General features: G+C 56.1%; 1 protein-coding gene across 1 annotated transcript in view; it reads right to left on the bottom strand.

Moving 5' to 3' along the window:
- Positions 1 to 25,386, bottom strand: part of NTN1 (netrin 1) — an 84,189-nt gene that overhangs the window by 15,242 nt on the left and 43,561 nt on the right. Inside the window, exons 2-4 of the mRNA XM_036394886.1 lie at positions 16,869 to 17,057; positions 2,622 to 2,771; positions 470 to 523 (exon numbers count right to left, since the gene is read on the bottom strand). Coding sequence (XP_036250779.1) covers positions 470 to 523; positions 2,622 to 2,771; positions 16,869 to 17,057 — 393 coding nt within the window. The remainder of the gene's footprint in view (positions 1 to 469; positions 524 to 2,621; positions 2,772 to 16,868; positions 17,058 to 25,386) is intronic.

The following is a 25,386-nucleotide window of genomic DNA, read 5'->3' as shown; positions in this document are numbered from 1 at the left end:
CCTTGAGGGACCCTCTGGCTCCTGCTGCCATCCCCTGGGCAGCACCATCGGGGTCCCTCGATGACACGGGGGGACAGCTGTGCTTCCACTCGGATCCAGCACTGGGTAATGCCCCTGTGCTCTCAGGTTCGGCAGGAAATCCTCCTGCACCTCCCTGCCCTCCGGGGAACAGCCGGCCCTCAGGATGCTGCCAGCCACGTGTTTCCAGCACGTTTGGGCATCAAAGGAAACCCCTGGTCCCGGTACGAGCAGCAGGATTTATGGCTTTGGTGCAATTTATCTCGAGGGAGGTGATTGCTGAGGAGACACGGAGCACCGAGATGCTCCAGAAGAAGGCAACGGAGCGAACGGACCTGCGAAGAAGGGAATGGAACGAACGCACCTGCGAAGAAGGGAACGGAACGAACGCACCTGCGAAGAAGGGAATGGAATGAACGGACCTGCGAAGAAGGGAATGGAATGAACGTACCTGCGGGCTCCTCGGCGCTGCTGGCGGCCGTGGTGGGCGGAGCAGCCGGGATCTCTGCGGGACAGCCGGGGCACAGGGGACACACAGGAGACAAAGGAGGAGGAAGGAGAAGTTATTGCAAACCCCAGAGCTGCTCCCTGCCCACGCTGCAGCTGCCCCTCCCAGCCGTGTGCGCCAGCGAGAGCCCCCAAACCAGTACAGCGGGAACTGGGGAACCGGGCGTCCCTCAAGGCTGTCACAAAGGGGGTTTGAACAAAACATTCTGGCTTTTGGCTGCGTGCTGCACGGTGCCCAGCCCCTGTCACTGGTGTCCCTGGGCTGTCCCCTGCAGCTGCTGCCACCAGCTCGGAGGCAGTGCTGGTACTCCCCTGGTGAGAGGCAGGGTGCAGGTTCAGCACTGCAGCTCTGCTGGGGTGCAGGGGGTGCCTCCCGCATTTAAAGGAAACACAAACACATCTGGTGCCAATTCCCTGCTCCCTGGCTCTGATCTGGGGCCAGCTTTGCAGAGCTGGAACCACATCGTGCTCTGGAGACTCGTTCCCAGGCCTGGCTGTGTTTGCTGGGAGGGTGGACTGTGGATGGAGGGAGGGAGGGAGCTGCACGGTCCCAGCTGTGCAGGATGCTCCCTTTGGATGTCCTTCCTGCATTCCTGGAGTCCTGGGGGGGAACACCCACCAAGGCAGGGTTTGCTGGCGGTGTGGCAGCAGCTCATAGGGCATCAGGTGATTTTTGGGGTGGCTCACCTTCATGCAATGGAACACAGTACAAGCCACGGTGCATGGGCAGGCAGCACTGGGAGCCAGCATACCATCCCACAGCTGGGGGTGCTGGGGGTGCTCAGCCAGGCCTGACACAGACCCAAGGTGCTCTTTTCATGGCTACAAGTCCCTGGGAACAGGGAATTACCAGCAGCAGTAAATGAGGGAGTGGCTGTGCCCAGCTCCAAACCCTGGATGGGCCATGTTGAAATCCTGGGCCTGTATTTATAAATGCCATGAATCCTGAGGGAGCTGATGCAAGGAACAATTTACTCTCTGCTTTCCCCTGGCCCTGGGGAATGATTCATGATAAACCTTTGTGCACACTTGCTGCAGAGCAGACTGGAGCCACGGCTGGAGGTCCTGGGGACAGCGAGCCTCTGCTTTGGGCTCTTGCTGTCCCATTGCAACACGGGGAAAAATGAATCTCAAGTGGCCCCAAACCACCCTGGAATGTCTGTTTTCCTCAGCAGGAGAAGGTGGAGAAAGGGTCTCTGCCCCAGAATTTGGCAATGGCTGTGCTGGGGGGGCAATGGTGTGGGAACAGGCTGTGGGTCCCCAACAAAGGCTGGAATCTTTTAACCTTCACTTTTCTTGCTGGGCCTTTTTCTCCTTTTAGCATCAGGGAATCGCCCCTTAGGGGAGCAGTTCCTCCTTCCCATCCCTGGCACATTGATTTTGATGCTCTGTTTTGTTAGGGCAGGTGGGGATGTCCCACGAGGAGCATGAGCCACTGGAAGGTCCAAGAGCAGCAAACCCCACGGGCAGCAGAGAGGGGCACAGGACTGAACCCCACCTTCCCAGGCAGGGAGAGGGAGGGGATCCAGGTGTTTGCAGAGCCGAGGCTGCAGTGGAGGCGTTTTGGGAGCTGTACCTGCCTTGGGCAGGCAAATTGAAAAGCAAACCCAAGGAAGCCAAGGGTAAACCCAGCCATGGCAGGGCTGTGTGAGTGCAAGAGCCCCTGCAGCAGCCCAGGGGCTCTCAGATGTGATGGAAACTCAGTCAAAGGAGCAGCTGCTCTGGTCTGAGCTCTGTGCCAGTGCAGCACAGCCTGATTTTGGAGAAAAGAACGTGTTTGTAGTGATCTGCTTTAGCATCCAGCCCTGATGTGGCACCCCTGAATAAATGTGCTTTTGGAGCACCTCTGTTCCATGAAACCAAATGGAATTCCCAGCACACCTGGCTGTAGATGCACTCACAGACTCCCCCCAAGGAGGCAGGAGAGCTGCTGGAAGCCGCTGTGGGTTTTGGACCCCCTTTGGGCAGAGCAGAGGGGTCCCCAGGCAGCCCCCACCCCGAGCGCTGTGCGCTTCGGCACCGCCCAGCCCGGGCAGCAGCTCCGGCAGGTCTTTAAGGGTTAAAATCCCTACCCCACAGAAGGAAGATCCACCTACTTATGCAAGGGGCGATGGGGGAGCGGCTCTGCTGGTAGCCCTTGGCGCAGCGGTTGCAGGTGATGCCGGTGACGCCGTCCTTGCAGGGACACTGGCCCGTGGTCTGGTTGCAGGTCTGGCCGGCGGCACCCACGGGGTGACAGTCGCACTCTGCGGGGCACACACGGCAGCGGGGTCAGGGCAGGGCACGGGGGCGGTGCGGCATCGGCGGGGAGCGGGGCAGCTGCCCCGGCACCGCTCCGCGCTCTCTGCGCTCCGGCAAAGCCCCGGAATGAGGCGCACCAGCCGTGGCGTTGGGCACAGGGGCTGGGGACAGCGCCGGAGAGGGGGTGGCCCTGTCACAGCCCCGCTGCGGGGACAGAAGTGCAGCCAGGATGACAAATCCTGGGAGGCAGCGTGGGGGTGCATCCCACGGACCCAGCTGCTCACCCCACCAGCGCTGGGACCAGGAGTCTGCAGGATTTAAAGGCAGGGGAGCGTCACCCACTGCCCCCAGCCAGCAGCCGCAAAGCCCGGGGGCGGTGGCAGGGCCGGTACAGAGGTGCAAAGCCAGCAGGGTCCCGCCACCCCTCAGCTCAGGCAGGAAGCAATCGAATCGCTCGGGAATTCATCCCACGTGCACTCCAAGAAAAATCAAAGCGGTCCTTTCAGAGCCCTCCCCGCCGAGCAGCATCCCTGGCAGCTGGCACTGCGGGCACAGGAAGGAAATGCCCTTGTGGGATGGGTGGATGGATGGATGGATGGATGGATGCAGGCGGGCTGAGGACCTGCTGTTCCCGGCCAGATGGATGCAGCCTTGACGGCAGAGCCGGGCAGATGTGAAGGGTTTGGCAGGGGATGTAAATACTGCACTTGAAAACATTCAAACATTCACCATCTCATTTCCCGCAGTGGGACTTCACCGGCACAGCTGTTTGCCGGGGGGGGGGGGGGGGGTGGGGAATTTAAAAAAGGCAAAAAGAAGAAAAGCCAAAAAAAAAAAAAAAGCAAAAAGCATCAGGGCTTGTTATCATCAGTGCTCCAAAAGGATTACGGCCTCGCACATTTGTTAACAGCCCTGATTTCTAAGAGCTGCAAGCGCCGTGCCAGACTGTGGGCTGCCCCTGCTGAGCCGTGGCAGGGACAGGCAGGCAGGCAGGAAACTTTCCTTTTCTTCTGCAGCATCCCGGGAAGGAGCCAGCCAAATCCCTCCCTGGGGAGCGCTGATCCCGCTCTGCTCCTGCCCCTCAGGGGAGCTGCCTGCCAGGAACAGGGGCTGGGGGAAGCCTGTCCCTCTGCCTGGGTCCTGGACGGGGCTGCAGTGGGGTCAGGGCAGGGCGAGTGTCCCCAAGGGCACCAGTGCTCAATCCCCCCAAGGCCCCCAGACTGGGCACACCACTCCCAAGAGGGCTTTCCCTGGACCCTGCAGTTCTGTTCGGTTTGTTCTGCACATCCCCGGCTCTCAAACACCCCAGATGTGCCTCATGTGGGGACAGCAGAGCACATCCCACGCTGGGTTTGGGTTCCCAAGCGCTGGTGCTTGGCTGGAGGCTCCCTCCAAGCCAGCCCAGTGTGACCTCCCTGGGCAGCAGCTCCTGGCTGGTCCCTGCCCAGCAGGGCTGGGGTGGTGCCTGGAGCACCCCTGCTCTGGGATGTCCAACTTCTCCCTGGGGACACCCCAGAACTCCAGACTGCCACCAGCCCTGCCCCCAGAGGGGCTGGGTGGGAAGAGACAGAGCCTTGCCAAAACCCAGTAATTTTTCACATGAGAGGGAAAGAAACCCCTCAAGAGACCGACAAAGCCTTTGCTCCTTTCCTCCTCTTTTCCTAACACTTCTGATTTGGCGTTTTTGATTAAAAGTACCTCTCTCCCCCCTGCCCCGAGCTGCCACTGGGAAACAGCTGCTTGCAAACCTGCCCACTGCAGAAATCTCCTTTTCTAAAGCTAATTTAGATTGGAAACGTTTTAACGGGAAATCAGCGTGGCTGGTGATGAGCAGAGGGATGCTTAGGTGAGAAAACCTTCCTGCTGCAGCCCCAATGGCTCAGGTAATGCTGGGAGAGAGGAAATCCAAACACGTTAAGAGAAGGCCTGAAGGAGGAACAGGAGAGAAAAGCGTCACAGAAGAGCAGAGAGTCAGGAGTTAACACAAAAATAAGCAAATCAGGGAAGGGTTACCCAAGGAGAGGCAAAGGGCAGGAGGATGGGGAGAAGAGCCTCGTGTTTCAGACGTGCCCTCGGGGCTGCTCCAGGCAGAGCCCATCCTGTGAGGAGCCCCCGGGTGAGGGGATCGCCCTCCTTACAGTGGGACCGGGGAAAAGAGGGAAAAGAGGGGAAAGAGGGAAAAGAGGGAAAAGAGGGAAAAGAGGGGAAAGAGGGAAAAGAGGGGAAAGAGGGGAAAGAGGGAAAAGAGGGGAAAGAGGGGAAAGAGGGAAAAGAGGCAAAAGAGGGAAAAGAGGGGAAAGAGGGGGAAAAGTCCTGGTGATGAGTAAGATCCCCAGGCTCTTGAGGCCACAGTGAGAGCACCGAGCACTCTCTGGACAGCACAGAAATCAATCAATCAATCAATCAATCAATCAATCAATCAAATGCTGCTGCTTCCTCCCCTCCTGAGGCAGTGGCTCGGCCAGCTCACCCAGAGCTGCCGGGTTATTTTCAGAGCCGAATCTCTCTGAGGTTGTCTCCGGTTCCCCCAGGCCGGGCTCTGTGAGGTCTCTGGTGGCCCCGTGTGTGATGTGATGTGTCCCGGGCTGCAGGGGGCACGAGTGGCAGAGGGTCGGGGACCCGGATTTCACCGGGATGAGATCCCGGCCATCTCTGCCCCGCCGAGGGTGAAATCCTCCGCTCTGGGTGACGGGACGGGCTCTGTGTCACCTGTGCCACCCGTGTCACCTGTCCCCAGCGTCCCCTGGGCCCAGCCCGTGGTTCCCAAGCTCCGGGAGCCAGGGCGCTCAGCGCTGCCGCCGGGGGAGGCAGGCGGGGCTCTCCCCGTGCCTGCAGATGGGGATTTGCCGTCCCTGTCCTCGAGAAACTGAACCAGCGCCAGCAATTAGGAGCAATTAAAGGTAATTTACCGTTCCTCGGCCAGTGCAAACACTTGCAGCCAGCAATTACAGGCTCTTCTCCTTCCCCAGCCACGGAGGGCCGGGCTGCTGGTGCTTGACGCTGATTTTCCCAATCCGGTTCAAATTCCTTTGGGCTGTAGCCCCAAACTGCGGGAAGTGTGCACCAGGATGCCAGCGGGGGGGTGATAGCTGCAAACGCCCCTTTGGCATCTCCGATGGGCACCCTGGCACTCACAGAACACGTTTGCATTCCTGAACTTGCCTGGCTCTCATCCCTGCCCTTCCCTGGGCGCAGGGATTTGAGGATTTGTTCATCCCCCACCGAAGTGCAGAAATTCAGCAGAGCCCTCGGGGCACCGGAGCTGAGGGCAGCTCCGTGAGCAGGACAGGAAAGTGTCCGGGACATCCCGGGGATGATAAGGAGGAAAACGAGGGGTTTTCCTCATGCCTTGCTTGAAAGGATCACCCCACAGAGGGTGTGGTGAGATGGGCGAGAAGCAAACGGGGATGATGCTGGAGCAAGGAAAATGCCCACAGAACATCGGGGGAAGGGAAATAACTCTGAGGATTTTGGTTTTTTCCAAAAACCATTAAGAAAAATTTATGCTGAGTGTCTGTGGCAGAGATGACCAGGAATTCCTACTGAAAAAGAAATTATTTTTGGTTGAAAACATGGCTGTGGAGGAGAAAACAAGGAGCAGGAATCTATGGGGAGGCTTTAACGGGCAATGGGGGCAGCAGTGGGGCTGCCTCTGCTCCCAGAAGCTGAATCCCCTATAAAATATCCACCAGGAAAGCAGGGAGCTGAGAGCACTCCCAGGTGAGCACCTTGAGCTTGGCTGCTCCAGATGTGAGGAGACCACGGCGCTCTGTGCGAGACAGCGGCCGAGTGGATGGGGGACAGCAGCCAAAATCCGGAGCGCAGAAGGAGGCATAAGTGGAAGGAGGGAACAGGATGGCTCATCCACGCTGAAGGGTCCCAATTAACTGCATCCACTCCAGGAAAAGATGTGGGACTCAATGAAACATCTGGCTGATTGCAGCGGAGCTCAGAAGAGCCACAAGATGGGAGGCTGTGCTGTGAAAGGGGGAGAGAGAAACTCTGAATTCATATCAGGGCACTATAGAAATCAATAGCACGTCCTCAGCTGGGAGCCGCAGTGAAAGGCACGGAGAGCACCCACGGAAAAGATTCGGAACGCCTTGCCAAGAGACGGTGGAGGGCTGCCAAGCAATGCGCAGCGCCGGGAAGGTCAGACAGGTGCTCCTCTTCACTGCTCCTCAAAGCCAGCAACAAAGGGACATTGAGGGCCTTGAAAAGGCAACCTTTTCAGCGATAAAAGGAAACGCTGCTTTGCACCGCACGTAATTAACTCGTAGAACTCCTGCTACGAGACACCATGGCAAGGGCCCAACAGGATTAGATAGGGCTCTGAATGAGAACATCTGTAGTTACATTAGCTGGGATTAATATATATACGGATATAAGCGCTGCCAGGCAGCTCCTCACCGCCTGCAGCCAGGAGATTTCCCCCGGGGCCAGGCTCTGCCCAACCGGCTGCCGTGGGCTTTTATGGCTCTGTCTGGAGCTTCCGAATCAGCCCCGATTTTCTGTACAAACCTGCTGAGGCAGAGCATCGCCCGCCCCAGCCCAGCCAGCGGCGCCTTTCTGTGCTTCAGCTCAGGTTTTGGGGCTAAAAAACACCTGGAAGGATCCTGGGGCTGTGCTTGGGACAAAAAAAACCCTCGGTTTTTCAGTTCAGGTGGTTGAACTTGCTGAGGTGGTTCTGCCCCGCTGAAGGTTGACAAATAGCACGACAAAAATGCAAATATTTTCGCATCCCGGTGCTCGGGGGCGGAGGCATTCCCAGCCGCTAATCCTGCCCCTTCCCCGTGTGGGGAAAGGTAAACACAGGGATAAATCCCCAGGCTCAACTCCCCTCAAGTGTGACCTTTATGGAGAAGGTGCCTGAAAAGATGTGCATTTTTGGAGAATTAGCATCTTCCTGTTTCCAGGGAAGCTGCTTCCTTGGGAGTTTTCAGAGTGATGAAAAATCCTTTTGCCAGGACAAGAAAAAAAGGCTGGATTTGCCAGGGTGTCCAGATTTCCTCTTGTCACCCTGGATGTGCCAGGATCACAAACCCCACAGGGCTCCAGATCCAGCCTCTGGACTGAGCAGGAACCCAACAGTGCATTAAACTGGGAAAAACCCCTTAATTTGCAATAATCAGTGATGAAGGCTCCCGCATTCAGAAATCACACTCAGGCTGAAGTACAAATTCAATCCCAGGTAGCCAATGTGCCTTAGGTGCACATTTATATTTAACCAGGCTTTAAAATGCTTTTCCAGAATCATGGCCAAGAATTGCCTCCCTTTGGTTGTTTCCCTTCCTTCCTCCAAAGACTTCAACGGGAGAAAAAAAAAAAAGTGGCTACAGAAAACTTCTGCTGGAAAAAATCGCAGCAAACCCAGGTTTGTTGTCAAAATGTCGAAACAAATTCAATTTAAATTCTCCTGTTGCCTCAACAACGCATCCTGATGCAGCAAACATGTCTCACTTAACCTTGTGGTTTAGCATTTAGAGGGGCGGTTCTGGCATTATTGCTTAAGTGAGGTTTTTTGCTGTAGAGTTGTTTTTTTTCCTGCTCCGCTGTCTTTAGGAGCTCAGGTACTTTAAATCCTGCTCCCTCTGAACACATCTTCCCAGGGAACTCAAGGTGTGAGAATTCCTGGAGTGTCCCCGTAGCTGGAATCCATCCCAGAGGTGACCCTGAAGTGGTCCCAAGAGGACAGGATGTTTTCACAGCTTTGCTTTGCCTCCTGTCTTCGGGAAATCAATTCAAAACAAGCAGAGCTCCTTCCTCTGGGTGCCTATCCCGGTCATTTGTGGGTGGATGAGGGAAGCCTGAGCAGAGCCTGTGCACCTGAGCGCTGAGGAGGGGTTTGTGCTGGCTCCGGGGACCTCCCGTGGGGATGGGAGAGCCCTGGCGCTGCCAGAGCATCTCCAGCACGGGCAGCACGTCCTGCAAATCCCCGGATTGATGGGGAAAAGAAGCTGGAGTTGGGTGTGCACCCACCCAGTCCGGCCCCAGCTGGTTTGCAGAGCACAAGCAGGGGTGGAAATGTCTCTGTGCTGACTCTGAATACCAATAATGACTTTAAATATTAACCACGAACTGCCCTGCCGTGAGCTGCTCAGCCTGTCTGCGCACTGGGAGCTGCCTTTAGCCCTCCAGAGGATCATGTTCGTGCTCAGTGTCCCTCAGCACATTCTCCTGGAGATTTGAAGGTTTCTTGCCAGCAGAACATGAATTCCTCCTTTTATTGGGCAGAGCCAAACAATCTCTGGGTGTCTCCTGCTGTCCCTCCTCCCACACCACTTCTCAGGGCTCTCCCATTTCCCCTCCTGGGCTGGCACTCGGGGGAGCCAAGGGCTTTGGTGCCCTGCAGTTTGGGCCAAATTTCACAGATCAGACCTTGGCTTTGTCTTCTCCATAACAAGGAACAGACGGGGCCACAAAGCCTCCACTGAGCCGGAGTCGCCGCTAATCCGGAGGGGCCTTGGAACCCCGGCTGTAAATCCACTTTTTGGGCAGGGGCACTGCGGGCAGGCATTAGTGACACACACAATGGGACAATTATGGCAGCACTCCCCCAAATGCTGGAAAACTCCCTTGTTCCAAACCTGTTAAAACTTCCCCTGTCCGCTGAGAGCTCCCCTTCCCACGCGCTTCCAGCGTGGCTGGAGGAGCTGCCAGGGATGCTGAGATGAAGCACTGGGGTTTCCTTCACCCCACTTTGCTGGGAAGATTTGGGTTTTATTGTGGAGGATGTGATGCCTTTGATTTTTCCATCAAAATTCAGCTGCAGGGGCAGCTCTGGCCAGGCCAAGAGCAGCAGCTCAGTGGGGCATGGTGGCCTCATGGACCTAAAGCCAAGCCCAGCTCCCCCTGCCCTCATGGGAGATGTTGCATGAGGAGGAGTGGGTTGGGAATGCTGTTATTGAAGGGGAAAAAAGAGAGACAAAGTTTTTCTCTTCCTGATGTGTTTTTAGCCTGGCTCTGGAGGAAACGAGGTTCCTACAAGTGCATTCTCCTTCTAATAATAAAAATCAAATCTGGCAGCAGAGCAGAAGTCTCGGAGATAATGAGGTTGCCACACGCCTCAGGAAAGGAGTCAGTGGGGAAGGTGAGGGAGAAGCTCTGCAGAAATGGATCCTTTTGGTGTGCACAGCCCCCATGGGACACCAAAGCATCCACAGTGGGGCGAGTCCCCAGCACCCCCAGAGCAGGGAGAAATCCCAGTGAGAGCTCCCGGGGCACAAATCCCAGGCCCTCGTTTGTAATGCTCGGAGAAGCATCTGTTTAAGTGGAAAAGAAATCCTTTCCTACCAGAAAAAAAAAACCCTTTTCACTTTAGTACACTGAAAACCAGAGTGTGGGGATGAGCAGGGCTGAGCTTGGGTTTAATTCTCAGGATCTGAGAGCCTGAAGCACTTTCCACTCCTGAGAACTGCTCTGAAGCAGGAAATTATCTCCATTATTGGAAAACATTCATGGGGAAGGCAAATTATTCCTTTTCTTTCCTCTGTCTCGTGGATATGCAAAGGTCTGGCTTTGCAAGTGAATTTAGCAACTTTTGTCCTTAGTCTGAGAGCAGCAATGGAGAGCTGGGGTTTAGTCTGGTTTTATTTTCTTAATAGGGTGCAAATTCCCCTCTATTGTGTCACCACTTCTGACAAACCACATCCCAACCTGCCCTCCAGGATTGCTCCTGGATGTTTCCCTGCTGGAAACCCAAATCCAAGCCCCAGTTTGGAAGGTGGCCGGTCCCCAGTTCATCCAGTAAACCCCTGCTGGGCACCAGCATTGCCAGGATGTGATTTTTCAGGAATGCAGGGCCGGCTCTGGTCTGGGAAATCATGCTGTCTACATTTTCCCATTGAGCTGGGCCATCCACAATCTGCCATGCATTCGGGACTCAGCTGTGAGCTGTGTCTCTCCTCTGAAGGTGCTGAGGTGGTTTCCAGGGGGGAATGGAGATTCCAGCTCCTTCTGAGCAGCCTCCTCCATCCCCTCACGGATCCAGCAGCGTCCTGCCCTGAATTCCACAGCTCAGCAAACTCTGCCCACTCTGCCTCACACAGAGGCGGCTGCCTAAACTGATGTGTCTGCTTATCCATCGTTAAAATGTGGATTTTAATGGATTCTTTAAAAGCTGGCATGGGCTGGGAGATGCTTTGTGTTGAGCTTGAGCCTTACTTGAACAAAAAAATCACTGCTTTTCCATGGTTTCGTTCTGCAAACTCAGAACAGTCTAAGAGTTTCAGTAATGCTGCTGTCCCTTCTTTTCTCTGGGATCCCTCCAGCCCAGCTGGGTGAACAGGGCAGCTCTGCCCTGGCTCGTGGTGGTGCCATGGAGGAGGTGACATGGGTGACACTCGAGCCTCCCGTGCTGCCCCAGGACATTCCCACAGCGACCTGTGAGCACGGACAGCTCAGAGCTGCATTTCCAGAACCTTCTCTGATGGTCTGTGTGAGTCTGGGACTGTCATGACAAGTTGTACATGCAGAAGCCATAAATCAGCTCTCAGGGCTTGCAATAATATCAATATTAGGAACTATGGGGTTGTGGGGAAGGGTGACTCAGGCACAGCCACTGACAAATGCAGGATGGAAATGGAACTAGAAAATCGTTCTTGTGGCAGTGGAAGAGAATCTCCACAGTCCTGGGGAGAATTTGAAGTCTGTGCTTGGCAGATCAATGCCTGGAAAGTTTGGGATTTCTCCAGGGATGTGATTCCTCAGAGGTGACCAAGCCCTGACACAAGAGCCCAACCCAAGCCCTGCCAGCACCACAGGCTGGCTCCTCTCTCCTCAGCAGCAGCTCCAGCTGGAATCCTGGAGGAGCAAAGGGAGGAAAGGAAGGGAGGCAGGTTTGATCGTTAAGGACAACTCCCCGGGGTGGATTCCTGGAAAGTATTGCCTTGGAATTTGCCTTAAAACCACAACTGAGCTGGACGAGACATGGGCAACAAAATGAGGCAGCTCTGGAGAGGGGAGCATCTCCCTCAGGCTGGGGACAGAGCCCTGCAGGGGCCACCACTGCTGGCCCTGGAGCAGGGATCCAGCCAGGCCATCCCAATGTCTCTGGCACACCTCAGCTCTGAGCTTGTCTGCCCCCCAGGTGTGGATTGGGGACCGTGGTGGCAGGGGACATCTCCAGGGCTGGAGGGATGCTGACCACGAGTGGAACCATGGACAGACTGGTGTCCCTGTGCTACACCAGGACACCAGCACTGGGACACCTCTGCTGGCAGTGCCACCATCCTCAGGCTCTGCTCTGGTGGCAGTGCCACCATCCTCAGACCCTGCTCTGGTGACAGTGCCACCATCCTCAGGCTCTGCTCTGGTGGCAGTGCCACCATCCTCAGACCCTACTCTGGTGGCAGTGCCACCATCCTCAGGCTCTGTTCTGCTGGCAGTGCCACCATCCTCAGACCCTACTCTGGTGACAGTGCCACCATCCTCAGGCTCTGCTCTGCTGGCAGTGCCACCATTCTCAGGCTCTGTTCTGGTGGCAGTGCCACCATCCTCAGGCTCTGCTCTGCTGGCAGTGCCACCATCCTCAGACCCTACTCTGGTGACAGTGCCACCATCCTCAGGCTCTGCTCTGGTGACAGTGCCACCATCCTCAGGCTCTGTTCTGGTGGCAGTGCCACCATCCTCAGGCTCTGTTCTGGTGGCACTGCCACCATCCTCAGACCCTACTCTGGTGACAGTGCCACCATCCTCAGGCTCTGCTCTGGTGACAGTGCCACCATCCTCAGGCTCTGTTCTGGTGGCAGTGCCACCATCCTCAGGCTCTGCTCTGGTGGCAGTGCCACCATCCTCAGACCCTACTCTGGTGGCAGTGCCACCATCCTCAGACCCTACTCTGATGGCAGTGCCATCCTCCTCAGGCTCTGCTCTGGTGGCACTGCCACCATCCTCAGGCTCTGCTCTGGTGGCAGTGCCACCATCCTCAGGCTCTGTTCTGGTGGCAGTGCCACCATCCTCAGCTCTGCTGTCTGCCGTGGGTGCTCCCCCTGGCACCTCCTGTGCCCCAGCCTCCCAGCGGGATCCAGCAGCAGGAACAGAGAGGTTCCATCTCCCCTGGCCCAGCCTCCAGGGAATGAGCTCTCAGCTCTAAGCTGGTCACGCAGCTCCCTCTATAGTCACTGGAGAGACACGGGGACTGGTGCCACTGTCCCTGTCACCGGGGCTCTGCTTGGCTCTCCCAAAGCCAAAGGGGTTCGGGTTCTGCCTCACTCAATGTCTGAGACTGAGTGGGGAAAATCCCTTTATGTGCACCCATGACATCAAGGACGGGAGGCTGAGCCCATGGGGACAGCCCTCACCTCCCTCTGCTCCAGCCCAAGTGCCTCCAAAATGCAAATGTCAACTCTCGACCCTTGGTGGGTGCAGGCCAGGACAGGCAGGGAGGCCGGGAGTGCTTTTTGGGGTTTGCACAAGGCATGAAATCCTGCAGCACAGCTGGAACGCTCCCCAGGCTGCAGCAGCACCAGGCACACAGACAATCCCATTTCCTCCCAAAAGACTGAGCCCTGATGGATGTGACCTCTCCAGGTGCCAAATCCTGCCCCTGCACGAGGGGTTTGTGCTGGCAGCCTCAGCACAAGTGCATTCAGAGCACGTCTCGTTTGTCATCTTTTCATCAAAAAGTGTGCAAAGCCTCTCCCCGAAGCGCAGAGCTGCTTTACAGCCAGGCTATAAAACCCTGCAGACTCTCCACTCCAATGGAATTACATTAGTGCCAATAATCTGGCAAATATCAGGAGGGAGTTTAATCAAAAGAACCAACAGCAGGGCCCTGATTTACAGCGGCCCATGACAGAGCGGGGTGGATGAGGTTTGCAGGACCCAGATGTGGAATTTCACTTGCAACATCATTTGGAGCAGAGGGAAAGCAGAAGGAGCTGGAAGCGGGGCTTCAGCGTGCTGGGAGCTCTTGGTGATTTCTCAAAAGCCAGGGAGAAAAGAGGAACAATTCATCCTTGTCCGAGTCTGAAAAATGAACGTGGAAATTTCTCATACCCTGAGTTTTGTTGCTTCTCGGGCCAGCCGCGCACCAGGGGTGTGCCCAGGACGGGTGGGATGTGTGTGCCAGGACAAAGGGCATCCATCCTGCTCCCCTCCTGCCGGGATGAGCCCACCCACCCCCTGGAGGAGGAGCAGCAGCACCGTCGGGCTCCTCCAGCCCGGGATCCAGGGCTGGGGCAGGAGCCAGCTGCAGTCTGACCCCGGAATGCCAGGGGAGCCCTGCCTTGGTGTCCCAGGGCCTGCCTGGCCACCCACCCCGAGCAGCCACATCCTGCATGGCCAGCTCCATGGCCAGCTCCATGGCCAGCTCCATGGGCAGCTCCATGGGCAGCTCCAGCCTGGCAGGCTCTGGCTCACACCCAGCACTGCCACTCCGTGTAATATCCCTGCTCCAGCTGTCATCAATTCCTTTGCCTGCGGTTTGCAGCCTCCTTGCCACAGCCTGCCTGGCATGGCTCTGTCCCAGGGCATCTCTGGCCACTGACAACTTCCAGGCTTTTATCATTTTTGCAACGAGAACCACTGGAAGCGAACAGAGCAAAGCACCTGGCATGGCTGGATCACTGTTGGCCATCAGGGAGAACCATCCTTACACCCCAGCTCCTTGAGCCTTCACCTGCACTGCTGATCTCCACTTCAGACCATTAGAAAAGTCTTTTATTTATCAATTATTAAAGGTGTGGCTGTTGGAAACACAAGCAGCCCTGAGCTGGGCGTGTTGCCCAGCTCTGCTTTCTGCTCACCTTTTGCTGCCTGAGCCTCACCCCTGCCCTGCAACACGTGCAAAAGTTTGTGGAATTCTCCTTTTCTCCAAGTTAAAAAGAAGGAGACATTGTGCAAGCATTTCTGCAATGTCATATTTTGCATAATTACCCAAACCAACCATTTCAAACAATGCAACTCCAGCCTCTTTAATTTGCTGCTGTTGGATGTGTTGTGAGTGGAGGCACCTCGTGCATGGGATGGAGTGGGAGATGAGGAATGCAAGGCACAGGAGAGGCAGCTTAGCTGGATGTGTCACTTGGGCTGAATAAATGGAGTTGAATTAATGAAAAAATGCCTCTGGCAGCTCTTTCATGGAGCCTTTGCTGTGAGATCAGCCGAGACCTTGCTGGGGTGGGTGAGAGCCACGAGCTCCTCAGCAGCTCCCAAGGCACCAGGGCTCTCTGAGATGCTTTTATTTAAATTTATTATGTGTGGGGCATGATCAGAGTGATGTGATGGATTAAAGAATCAGGTTTTATCGAGGAAAATATAGAGAAAATAATATGGTTCTGCTGGGTGCAGGCAGTGATGAGGGAGGTGGCAGGAGCTCAGGATGGCTAATTCCTTCATTTTTACCAAGTCCAGTGGGGGTAAGGCTCTGGGAGTGTTGGTTTGGGGAGATGGTAAATGAATGTTGTTATCAATGGGGAGGTGGCTGGGGCTGTTAAATGGGAGGATTGGGTTTAAATCTGCCCATTTGCAACAATGATTTCAGCACAAACCCTGAGTCAGGGAACATAAACCCCACTGTGTGACAAACAGAGCTCGGGAAAAGGAGTTTTCAAAGGGATGCTGAGGGGAAATTCATTTCACTGCTGTAGGGGTGGTGGATTTGCCCCCCCAAAACGCCTCAGGGCTGGGAAATCACACTCATGTCCAGCACAGTTACCACAAACCTTCGTTTGGCAGCTCTGATGGGTGCAGATTTGTCACCAACCCGCCTGGAGGAGAGCTGAGATTTGGCCATCTCCAGCTTCAAGCGAGGGAGAGGCTCCAGGAGGCAGAGCAGGAGAAGAGAGCAATTGCAAAGAGGATTTAATGGAGAGAATGATCCTGCAAGCAGGGAGCTCAGCCTGAAAGCCTCCAGAGGCCAGTGATGTCTTCTCAGTGCTTGCTTGGGGAAACTGAGGCACAGAACGATGCAGAGGCCTCCCACCTGCAGGTGCCACCCAGCCGGGTTTTGGGCAGGACTCAGCGCTGTCAGTGACACTGAAGGGCCAGGGGACAGCAAGGAGGGACAGACAGGACAGGGGAACAGCTCCAGAGGTGAGCTGGGAAAAGCAGGAATGAGCACCTGGGAGATATCAGAAAATATCTCATTGGAATTGTTTTTACAAGGCTCAAAAGGGGGAGTAGGACTGTCTGAAAAGGGGATTTCTTTTCTGCTATGGCAAAAGATGTCTGTTTTCAGTAAGGAACAAAGAACAAACAAAAAAATTGAAAATGCTGGAGACTTCAAACTTCCCAGCCAAAAATACTGATCTGAAGGCAAAAAGCTTTCCATTTCTTGTTGAAACGAGTCTTTAGAGAGACAAGAGCTGAGCATTTCTGCGGGAAACCCCAGCATTTTCTAATCTGGCTTTTGAATGTTTGCTTGATTCCTCTCACTGCACCTCAGGTTCAGGATTTCCATCTCTTCCAGCAGCAGCTGAGAGTAAAAAGGGTTCATTTGCAGGATTTGCTCTTCTTGCTGCTCCCACCCCAGCTGAATCCCAGCTCGCCTCCACGGCCACATGAGGAAACCTCAAAATACTCCGAGCTCAAAATAAACCCATTTCCCCTTTTTCTGTTCTCTCCTCGTCCGGAGGAGTGACAAGTTCTGTGCGTGGGCTCAGCTCTGCCTGAAGGGTGGGAGCTGGAGACGGGGTTTGGGGGAGGCTGGTTTGAATTCTACATCTCACCCATACCTGGGATTCTGTGCCCCTCTGCCCTTGCAGGGTGATGACCAGGGAGGAGCAGATGAAGCACCATTTCTAAGTGATAAACCCTGAAATAATTTGAAGTCCTCCTCAGCAGTGAGGACCTCTATTTCCATGGGCTCATCCTCAGCAGGAGGCTGGGCAGAGCAGGGAGAGGTGATGGCAGGGGACGTGGGTGGCCTTGTCCTCACCAGGAGGCTGCAGAGGTGACAGCAGGGAACATGGGGGCATGGGAAGACATTCCAAACAGCAAAAAAAGCCATTCCAAACAGCAAAAAAAGCAATTTCAGCCGGGTTTGGGAGCGGGAGGAGCGGGAGGAGCTGGGCCAGTGGCAGAGCTGTGGGAGCGGGGCTGCAGGAGGCGCTGGGGAAGCAGGACTGTGGCATTCCCACCACCCACGGGTGACCCCGTACCTTTGCAGGCCTTGCGGTGGGAGATGGGCTTGCTGAGGTCGCGGTAGAAGCCCTCCTTGCAGTAGTGGCAGTGCCTGCCCGCCGTGTTGTGCCGGCAGTTGAGGCACACGCCGCCGCTCTTGCGCCCCGACAGCTTGAACAGCTCCATGTTGAAGCGGCAGCGCCGCGCGTGCAGGTTGCAGTTGCAGGCTGGGAGAGGCAAAGAGGGGACAACGTCACCATCTGTGCCCCAGCAGGGAGGTGCCAACCCCGGGGAGCTGCTGCCGACCCCTCTGTGGGTGCCCTGTCACGGGTGGGAGGCCCTGGTGGCACTCTGGCTGTGGGAGGCCAGCTGCTCACTCACATCCTCACCTGTGAGCCCATCGCTATGGGCCATTGCCCTCACGGCTCTTTGGAGGGCAAAACGAGGTTGCCAAGGCCACATTTCACTGCCCTGACTTGCACTAACTACAGGTTTGCCTCTCCCTGATCTCAGAGGGGGCTACAGGGGACTGTGAGGATGGGGGACCATCCATGGTTGGGACACACAAACCCCTGTGGCACCTTCAGCTTTCTCACAAGCACTTTCCCCATGGAAGCACTGCTCATCTCCCTTTCCATCCACTCTCACTTTGTGTTGTTACTGCTCAGTGCAAAGGTCCCCAAACTGCTGAGGGACCCCCACCTCCCAGCACCTTGGGAAGCCCCTTGGTCCCTGTGGGAAGGGTTTTCCATCATCACCTGCCCAACCTTCCCAGTTTCCCAGCTCTGACACACACACATCTTTGAGCTCTGGATGCCATTCCAAGACCTTCCTAGCTGCTTTCTCCCTCAGCTTTCCACACCGCAGGCTCTGCCACTCACCTGCAGCCCTGACCATGCTGACAATCCTCATTTCTGCCCCTGCATCCCCCATCCCACCTGGCATGACACCCACTTAGCCAAGTTCCAAAAGGCGCCCCCCTGCTTTGCTTGCTGTGACTGAGCTGTCCAATTCCTCCACCATATGCAGCCTAAAGTCAACACCGGGCCTGTTCTAGCAGGGGGCCTTTGCAAAGCACAACTTCGGGACTTCAAACGCTCGACCCCTCGCCCGCCTCTCCCCAGAGCTGTCACGGGGCCATCAGGACGCAGTTGCCGGGGCTCTGTGCTTTGCTGAGAATTTTATAGCTTGTTTTCTTTTCCCGTGGCTTTTATTTGCTCTTCACCCCTGAACAATGCAGCTGTGCCATGCCAGCCCGCAGCTGGGCCCCTCGCCCCGGCACGGAGGTGTCACAGCTCCGGCCTCGTCACCTTCCCTCAGAGCAGAGACGTCTTAATCCCTCATTCCTTCCTGTTTACCTTATGGTGCTCTCCCAACACAAAGCCACGCTGTATTTGCTTAATTATCAAATTTCAGCCCAGGGAGTGTTTCTCAGGAGCAATCCCCGGCTGAGGCACGCCGTGACAGCTCAGGGGAGAGCAGCAGCACCCCCGTCCCCACGCCCCCAGCGGGATGGAGCCGCTGTCTCCGTGCTCTGCCATCACAATTCCCCCGGCTGACACGGACAGGCCCAGCCTCACGTCCCCAGCGGGGCTGGCAGAGCTGGAGCAGCGGCCACCGACGTGCTGATGGTGACAGGAGCGGCCTTGCCAGGCGTGAGGGACAGAGATTCCTGCTGCAGAGCTGGGCCAGGCTTTGAGCCGCCATTTGGCCCTCCTGGGATGAGCCCAGCAGCCTGCAGGAGCTTTTGTCATCTCCCCACCAGGGCCCAACCGTGAGGGAGCCGGAGGCAGCGCTCCTGCCTCCAGAGGGAACGGCTGGCTCAGGTCTGGCCCGCTCCCACATGTGCTGAAGCTGCGCTTTTAGCGGCGAAAGCAGCACGGGAGCACGCACCAGGCGCTTGTGTGTCCCCCCTCGGGGCTTCCCCCTCCATGGAAAGCTCAAGGAAGAGCAGCCTGCTGTGCCCTGCTGGAGCAGCTGCTCAGCTCTGCTTCCTCCTCACCCCACACGTGCTGAGCAGCCCCGGCCCACACCACGGACCCACCACACAAAGGGGTTCAGAGGTGATTCCTGCCCTGCAGAATGCGCTGGCAAAGCTTTTGGGAAGCACGTGGGGGTCTGAATTTCCCAGCCCTTGTTTTACAGAGGGGACCAAGCGAGGTTGAACCCTTTTCCTGGAGGAGCAGGACTCAGGGCTGGTTCCTGCCCTCGGGCAGAGCCTTCCCTGGGACACAGGGCTGGGACACAGGGAATGATCTCCTGGCCACACCTAACCCCAAGGCAGCACCTGTACCCATGGCACAGCCCTGGGCACGGCTCAAACAGAGGAAAAATATTAAAATCCCTCAGCCTGAAGGCTCTTGTAGGTTGTGGGCACACCTCCATCATTCAAAGCACTGAGGCTCAGGAGCAGCTCTGCCTTTGGTGCCACAAACCACAGGATTTGGTCCCTGCTGATCGACATGAAAGGGCATCTCTCCAGGGAGCGGCATGGCCTCACAGAAGCCTTAGTTCTCCCTCAAATCTGTCAGAAATTCATGTTTTCCCAGGAGAATGAAAGCTCACCTCCTCCTAAAACTTGTATTTTAGGAGAGCTGGACTTGGCACTGGAGTATTTTGCAAGATTGCATTGGCAAATCCCTTTTTAAAATTCAAAGCTGAGCCCACACGAAGAGTGAGTGAAAATCTTCACATTTCTTTGGGTTGCTTGATAAGCAGAAATGTTTTTGCAAAGCCAGGAAAACAGAACTCTGGGGATTTTCTCGAGTTCTTTGCTAACATTTCCACTGGTGCCACCAGAGCAGAGCTGCACAGGAATGTGGAGGAATAAGTGGAGTGTGCAGAGCTCCTCCCTCCCAGCTCTGCTCCCAGGATCAGTTTTCCATTGGTGTCCCAGGGACAGGAAAATCCTGAAGTAGGGAAGAAGCTGAACCTCACAAGAAGCTGCAAGGAGCTTCTAAAAACAGCCAACCCTGTCCTCATCCAGAGTCAACGACCTAAATACTGTGGATGCCTTGGGGATGAACCCTCCAGGGAGGAAGTGGGTGAGCTGGGGAAGGCATGGTCTGCTCCAGCCAGCCCTGCTCCATGACCAGCACAGCCTCTGGCATGGTCTGCTCCAGCCCTGCTCCATCACCAGCACAGCCTCTGGCATGGTCTGCTCCAGCCCTGCTCCATCACCAGCACAGCCTCTGGCATGGTCTGCTCCAGCCAGCCCTGCTCCATGACCAGCACAGCCTCTGGCACGGTCTGCCCCAGCCCTGCTCCATCACCAGCACAGCTCTGGCATGGTCTGCTCCAGCCAGCCCTGCTCCATGACCAGCACAGCCTCTGGCATGGTCTGCTCCAGCCGTGCTCCATCACCAGCACAGCCTCTGGCATGGTCTGCTCCAGCCTCACTCCATCACCAGCACAGCCTCCCTCGAGCTCCCCACAGGCATCCAGGAGCCACAGCCACCCCTCCATTGGGACCTCTCAGCTTCTTTTTGGCTCCATCAGCTCAGCCTTGGTTCTGTCTCCTCCTGCCACTCCCAGGGCACCAAGGAAAGAGCTGGAAACAGCTGGGCACTGATTCCCTCCCTGCCCCATACACTTGGCTGCTTTTCCACCACCCACCCCTCCCGATCCACCTGTTTCTGCAGTCAAAAGGGGCCAAACTTAATTGCAATTACTGTGTCCTGTGTCCACCCTGAGGGCCTGGGCTGGAGTGGCCATTTCTCCTGACAATGGCACACAGGGATGGAAAGACAGAAGGAAAATATTCCTCCAATTTCTCCTGACAATGGCACACAGGGATGGAGGTACTGAAGGAAAATCCCCATCCCAGTTCTCCTGACAATGGCACACAGGGATGGAAGGACTGAAGGAAAATCCCCATCCCAGTTCTCCTGACAATGGCACACAGGGACACAGGAACTGGAGCAATGCAAGAATTGTCCCAGGCAGGCGTCACAAAGCCCTTGTGGGGACAGGGCTGGGACATGCCCGGCGGGATCTCTCTGGAGGGGCAGAGTGTGGGCACTGCCTGGGCACACCAGCGGCCCCAGCAGCAGGTCGGGGAGGTTTTGGGTGCCGCTCCAGATCCGTGCATGCCCCCGGGGCGTGTGGCTCCCCGGGCACGTTTTCCCTGGGCAGAGGCGCTCAGGAAGCGGCTCCCGCCCTCCCTCTGCTCGGCCCGAGGTTAATCCCCCGCTGTGCTGGAGCCTTTTGCCTTGTTCCTAACATGACTTGGCCTGGCTTTAATTTTCTGCCACTGCTTCTTGGTTTGAATTTCCCTGAATTCAAGTGGCTCTTTAGCAACCCGTTTTTTCTTTCTATGAATGCCTTTGAGGGCTGTAATAAAAATCACCCCCCAGGACTGGCATCATGTCCGTTCCTCAAGCTTTGCTTTGCACCTGGTGGAGAAGACGCCCCTGCACCCCTGCAGGCCCAGCTATGAGCAGAACCTGGCCAGGTGCTGAGGGCTCTGCAAGGAACGCTTTTGGCTCCAGTTGCTCCACTGAGCCCAGTCCTGCTGTCTCCCGCTCTCTTCCTTCCCTTACTCTGCCAAGGACCTCACAAGCCTTTTGTTCCCTGACTTTATTGTGCACAGATGTGCAGAGCTCCATCACAGCATCTCTACCTGAGCTGCCAGGCCCGGCTCTGGGTAGGCAGATTTCATTTAAACACAGATGTTTCAAAACCTGGAAAGGCTGAGGAGGGAAAGAGGAAAGCTGTGCTTCGGAGCCAGGCGGAGAAAACATCGCGAATCTTCTCCGTGTTAAAACCAAATTCATTTCGGTCAAATGAATCCCTCTGGGAGGTCAAGGTGGGCAGGATTTTCCATGTGGGAGCAGCAAAGGAGGGCCATGAATGGAGGCACAGGCTGGGGCTGTGCTCTGGGAGCTGTGGTTGTGGTCTTTGTGCTGCCACCACGTCCCCAGCGCCCTGCGTCTCCCAGGACGAATTCCTCTCCGTGGTTTTCATTCAGCAATGACAATGCTGCCCTTTCAAAAGACCCCACCCTCCCAAAGCTTATATTTTGGCAATTTTTAAAATGCAAATTGCTTTTTAAACAAACGAAAACCCCAAAACATTTTGTTTTAATTTTTGCAAACAATAATTCGGGGGAGGGGGGAAGGAAAAGGGGAGGATGGAAGAATCCAGAGACTGAAAGTAATCTCTAAATTTGACTTGAATTTATGAACAGTCTCAGTCTCCTTAAAATTATCCTTTTCCCAAACAAGTTTTCTTTTCCCAGAAAATTGCTAGCTCAGCCTGAGCCACTATTTCTCTTTTGCAGGAGAAATCCTGACATGCAGCGTCCCTGAGAGGGAGGGACCCCCTGCCCGTGCCCATCCTGGGGGGGCTTTGCTCCCAGAGAATCCCTAGAGATATCTTCAGAGGACCACAATGGTCAAGGGAACAGCCACAGGGACAGCAGAGGTGAAGCAGCCAGAGCCAGTGGAGGTAGAGAGAAATCCATGGAGACAGCAGGAGGGTGTCCCTACAGTATCCCTGCAGGTGTCCTCAGCAGGAGGGTGTCCCTACAGTGTCCCTTCAGGCCACTGCCAACTGGTTTCGGGTTTTGGAGCAGCTGGGCACGAACCTGGAAATGGTGGATGAGCTCTCACAGCACCGCAGGTCACTGGGCCCCACCTGTCCAGCACAGGCTGCCAGGGCTGTGCCCAGGAGTGATTCCAGGTGTGGCCCGGCAGGGATCTCCTGGGGGTTTGGGTGACCCCAGGTTGGGAGGGGGTTTCTGTCCGTGCCTGGTATGACCTCACAGGGATCTCTCCCAGGGTTTGGGTGACCCCAGTATGGGAGAGGGTTTCTGTCCATGCCTGGTGTGACCTCACAGGGATCTCTCCCAGGGTTTGGGTGACCCCAGGTTGGGAGGGGGTTTCTGTCCGTGCCTGCTGCAGCAGAATGGCCAAGCAAGGATGAGCAACAGTGGTGGAATCCTGCAGAGTAGAGTCACCACATGTGGCCCCAGGAGGTTGGAGCCCCATGGACTGAGGGCAGATCCAGCTCTGCTCACAGGACAAGCATCCCCATGCCCTCCCACCCACCCCAGCCCCAGCTGGCCAGCACCAAACAAAAAGGGTTTGCTCAGGAAAATCCATCTGGGTGAGCAGCTGAGTGTGAGTAAGAGGAGGCTGGGAGTTGGCTGGGGTGGCTCAGGAGAGGGGAAATCCGAGGGGGTGTTGTGGCTGCCAGGGGCAGACACCAGGGCTGCACCAGACCCAGGTTTTCCTGCCAGTCAGAGCTCAGGGATGGAGGGAAGTGTGTGCACACACCACAAAAATGCAGCTGTGGCCAGCATCACCCCCAGGGCCAGAGCCACAGAGCTGGCCTGCAGAACAGCCAGTGGGGACGGGGGGAGCGCAGGAAAGGCAGAGCCCCGGCCTTGCTGGGACCCCCGTTGGGGTGAGAGAGGTGAGAGAGCCCCTCACACTCTGATCACTCCTCATCAACCCAAATGCCTCTGCCCCTGCTCCACCTGAGAGCAGGAGCAGCCAAACTGCCAGTGCAGGACGGGCAAGGGAGCAGGAGCCTGGCGAGGGACACTCTGAGGACATCTCCCCCTCGGCACAAAAGGGCCTGGGGACCTGAACTCTTCTGCGTGCCTGAAAATCCTCAGGAATGGCATTTCTGTGGAAAAGCTGTGGAGGAGATGTCATCAGAGTGACTCAGGGCCTCCCTGGGGAGGCCGCACAGCCCAAGTGCCCTTCACTTCCCACTTTGGCAGTTCCCAAATCCCCTCATGCCTTAGGGACAGAGCCCTGAACATGTCCCGCTGTCAGTGCTGCTTCTGCAAAGTGTAACAGCTCTCTGTGGCACTGACACTGCTAACAGAACATTGACACCCGCCTGGGATTGCCAAGGATAAGACCTCCATTCTCTTTTCCATAAAGAAAAGCCAGACTCAGTGTTTGGGATGAAGTGTTTGAGACTGAGTGTCTGAGTCAGGCTGAGCGTTTCTAGAAAAGTCCCTGCTAAAATGATTCAGCTGGAAATGAGAAACAAGGCGAGTGAAAAATCCTGTGCTGTGCCAACCCTAACAAATTTGGGGATTTATTTCCTTAAAGAAAATCTATTGCCCTTATGTTTGAAGCCAAGGCTTAAAAAGAAAAACACTGCTCTCTGCTAGGGATGTGTCTGTTGCTGTCTCTAAGATGAGCTGCTCAAGGTTGGCTGCATTTCTCAGTCACTGAAAAATGGGGGCACATTTGGTCCAAGCTGATGGAGTTCTGCAGCTAAATTCCCCGAAAATCTGATTTTCACTGCCCAAACCGAGCCCCCAACCAGGCCTGTGGAGGTGGGGCAGGGGATTGCTGTGCTGCTGGTGGGTTCTCAGGGGCTGAGTGTGGCAGTGCCACCCTGGTCCCTCCTGACTGAGGTTCCCTCCATCACCCCAGGAGTGCTGTGGAGCCCCGCAGGGACATTGCCAGGCCCAGCAGCAGGAAGGGAGAGCTCCAGCAGAGGCTGGGAGTGGGGAGGAGAAGCAAATGCTGAGCAGCAGAGCTTGGCAGATGCTTGAAGCCATGAATGTTTTGGGATTGCCCTCACCCCAGGGACAACAGGGGCAAACCAGGCCTGTCCTGGTGAACCAGCTGCCCATCAGCACCCAGAGCCAGATCAAACAGTGCCCATCCAAAGCGGGCAGCAGATGGACAGCTTGGCACAGCCTCATCCCAAAATGTGCTGTCTGGTTTTCAGAGCAGGTCCAGGGAGAAAGTCCAGAGCTGTTCACAGAGCCGGCCCCAAAGAGGAAAGCACAAGTGCTGTCAGATCAGCTGCTGAGGGTTAATTATCAACACTCGCAATTATCAACTTTCTGCAGTGTGGTGAGACCAAAACTCTTCCCAACAGCTCCAGGTGCCTTTGGAGAGCACCCAGCAGCCTCTGCCCAGCAGGCACTGAGGCTGCCCCTCCATCCTCCACCCCGCGAGCCACGGGAGCTGATCCCAACAGCCACACACACCACGGGGAGCTTGACCTGCTGCACTGGGGTCTGACCCAGGTTTGGATTCACTTCATGGAGGGAGAGATCTCCATAACTGCTTCCACATGTGCTGGTTCCAGCCTGGGCTGGAGCACCAGAACCTCCCGAGCTGTTTCCTGCCTGCGCTCGTGGAGTTTCTGGCCCCACAGGAAGCATCAGAGGGGCAAGAGCAAGACTTGTTCCTGGGAGATTTACAGCTCGCAGATATTCGGATTTTGAGCCAGATTTGAACAATCTCTGGGCAGGGAGGCTCTCCCCAGTGCCAGGCAGCACACGTGGCACACAGCTGCTGGCAGCCCTCGAGGTCCAGCTGAGCTCTGTGTTCCCTGCTGGAGTCTGGGGGTACATGTCCAGTGACCTGCAGGGCTCCTCCAAAGCCACCAAGCAGCTGAGGGTCCATCAGCAGCCGTGGGGTGGAGGAGGAACCCGCAGGCCCGTTGTGCTGCATTGCAATGCTGGGATTTGTGGCAGCCTCTCACCCAAGGCGTTTTCTCCCCAGACAAAAGCCTCTTACTCAACACAGGATGGGAGCACAAAGCCGGCCTTGCCCTGGTGCAGCACACACGGTT

The sequence above is a fragment of the Molothrus ater genome, chromosome 19 (assembly GCF_012460135.2).
Source record: "Molothrus ater isolate BHLD 08-10-18 breed brown headed cowbird chromosome 19, BPBGC_Mater_1.1, whole genome shotgun sequence".
NCBI lineage: Eukaryota > Metazoa > Chordata > Aves > Passeriformes > Icteridae > Molothrus > Molothrus ater.
This window is presented reverse-complemented; position numbering and strand designations above follow the sequence as displayed.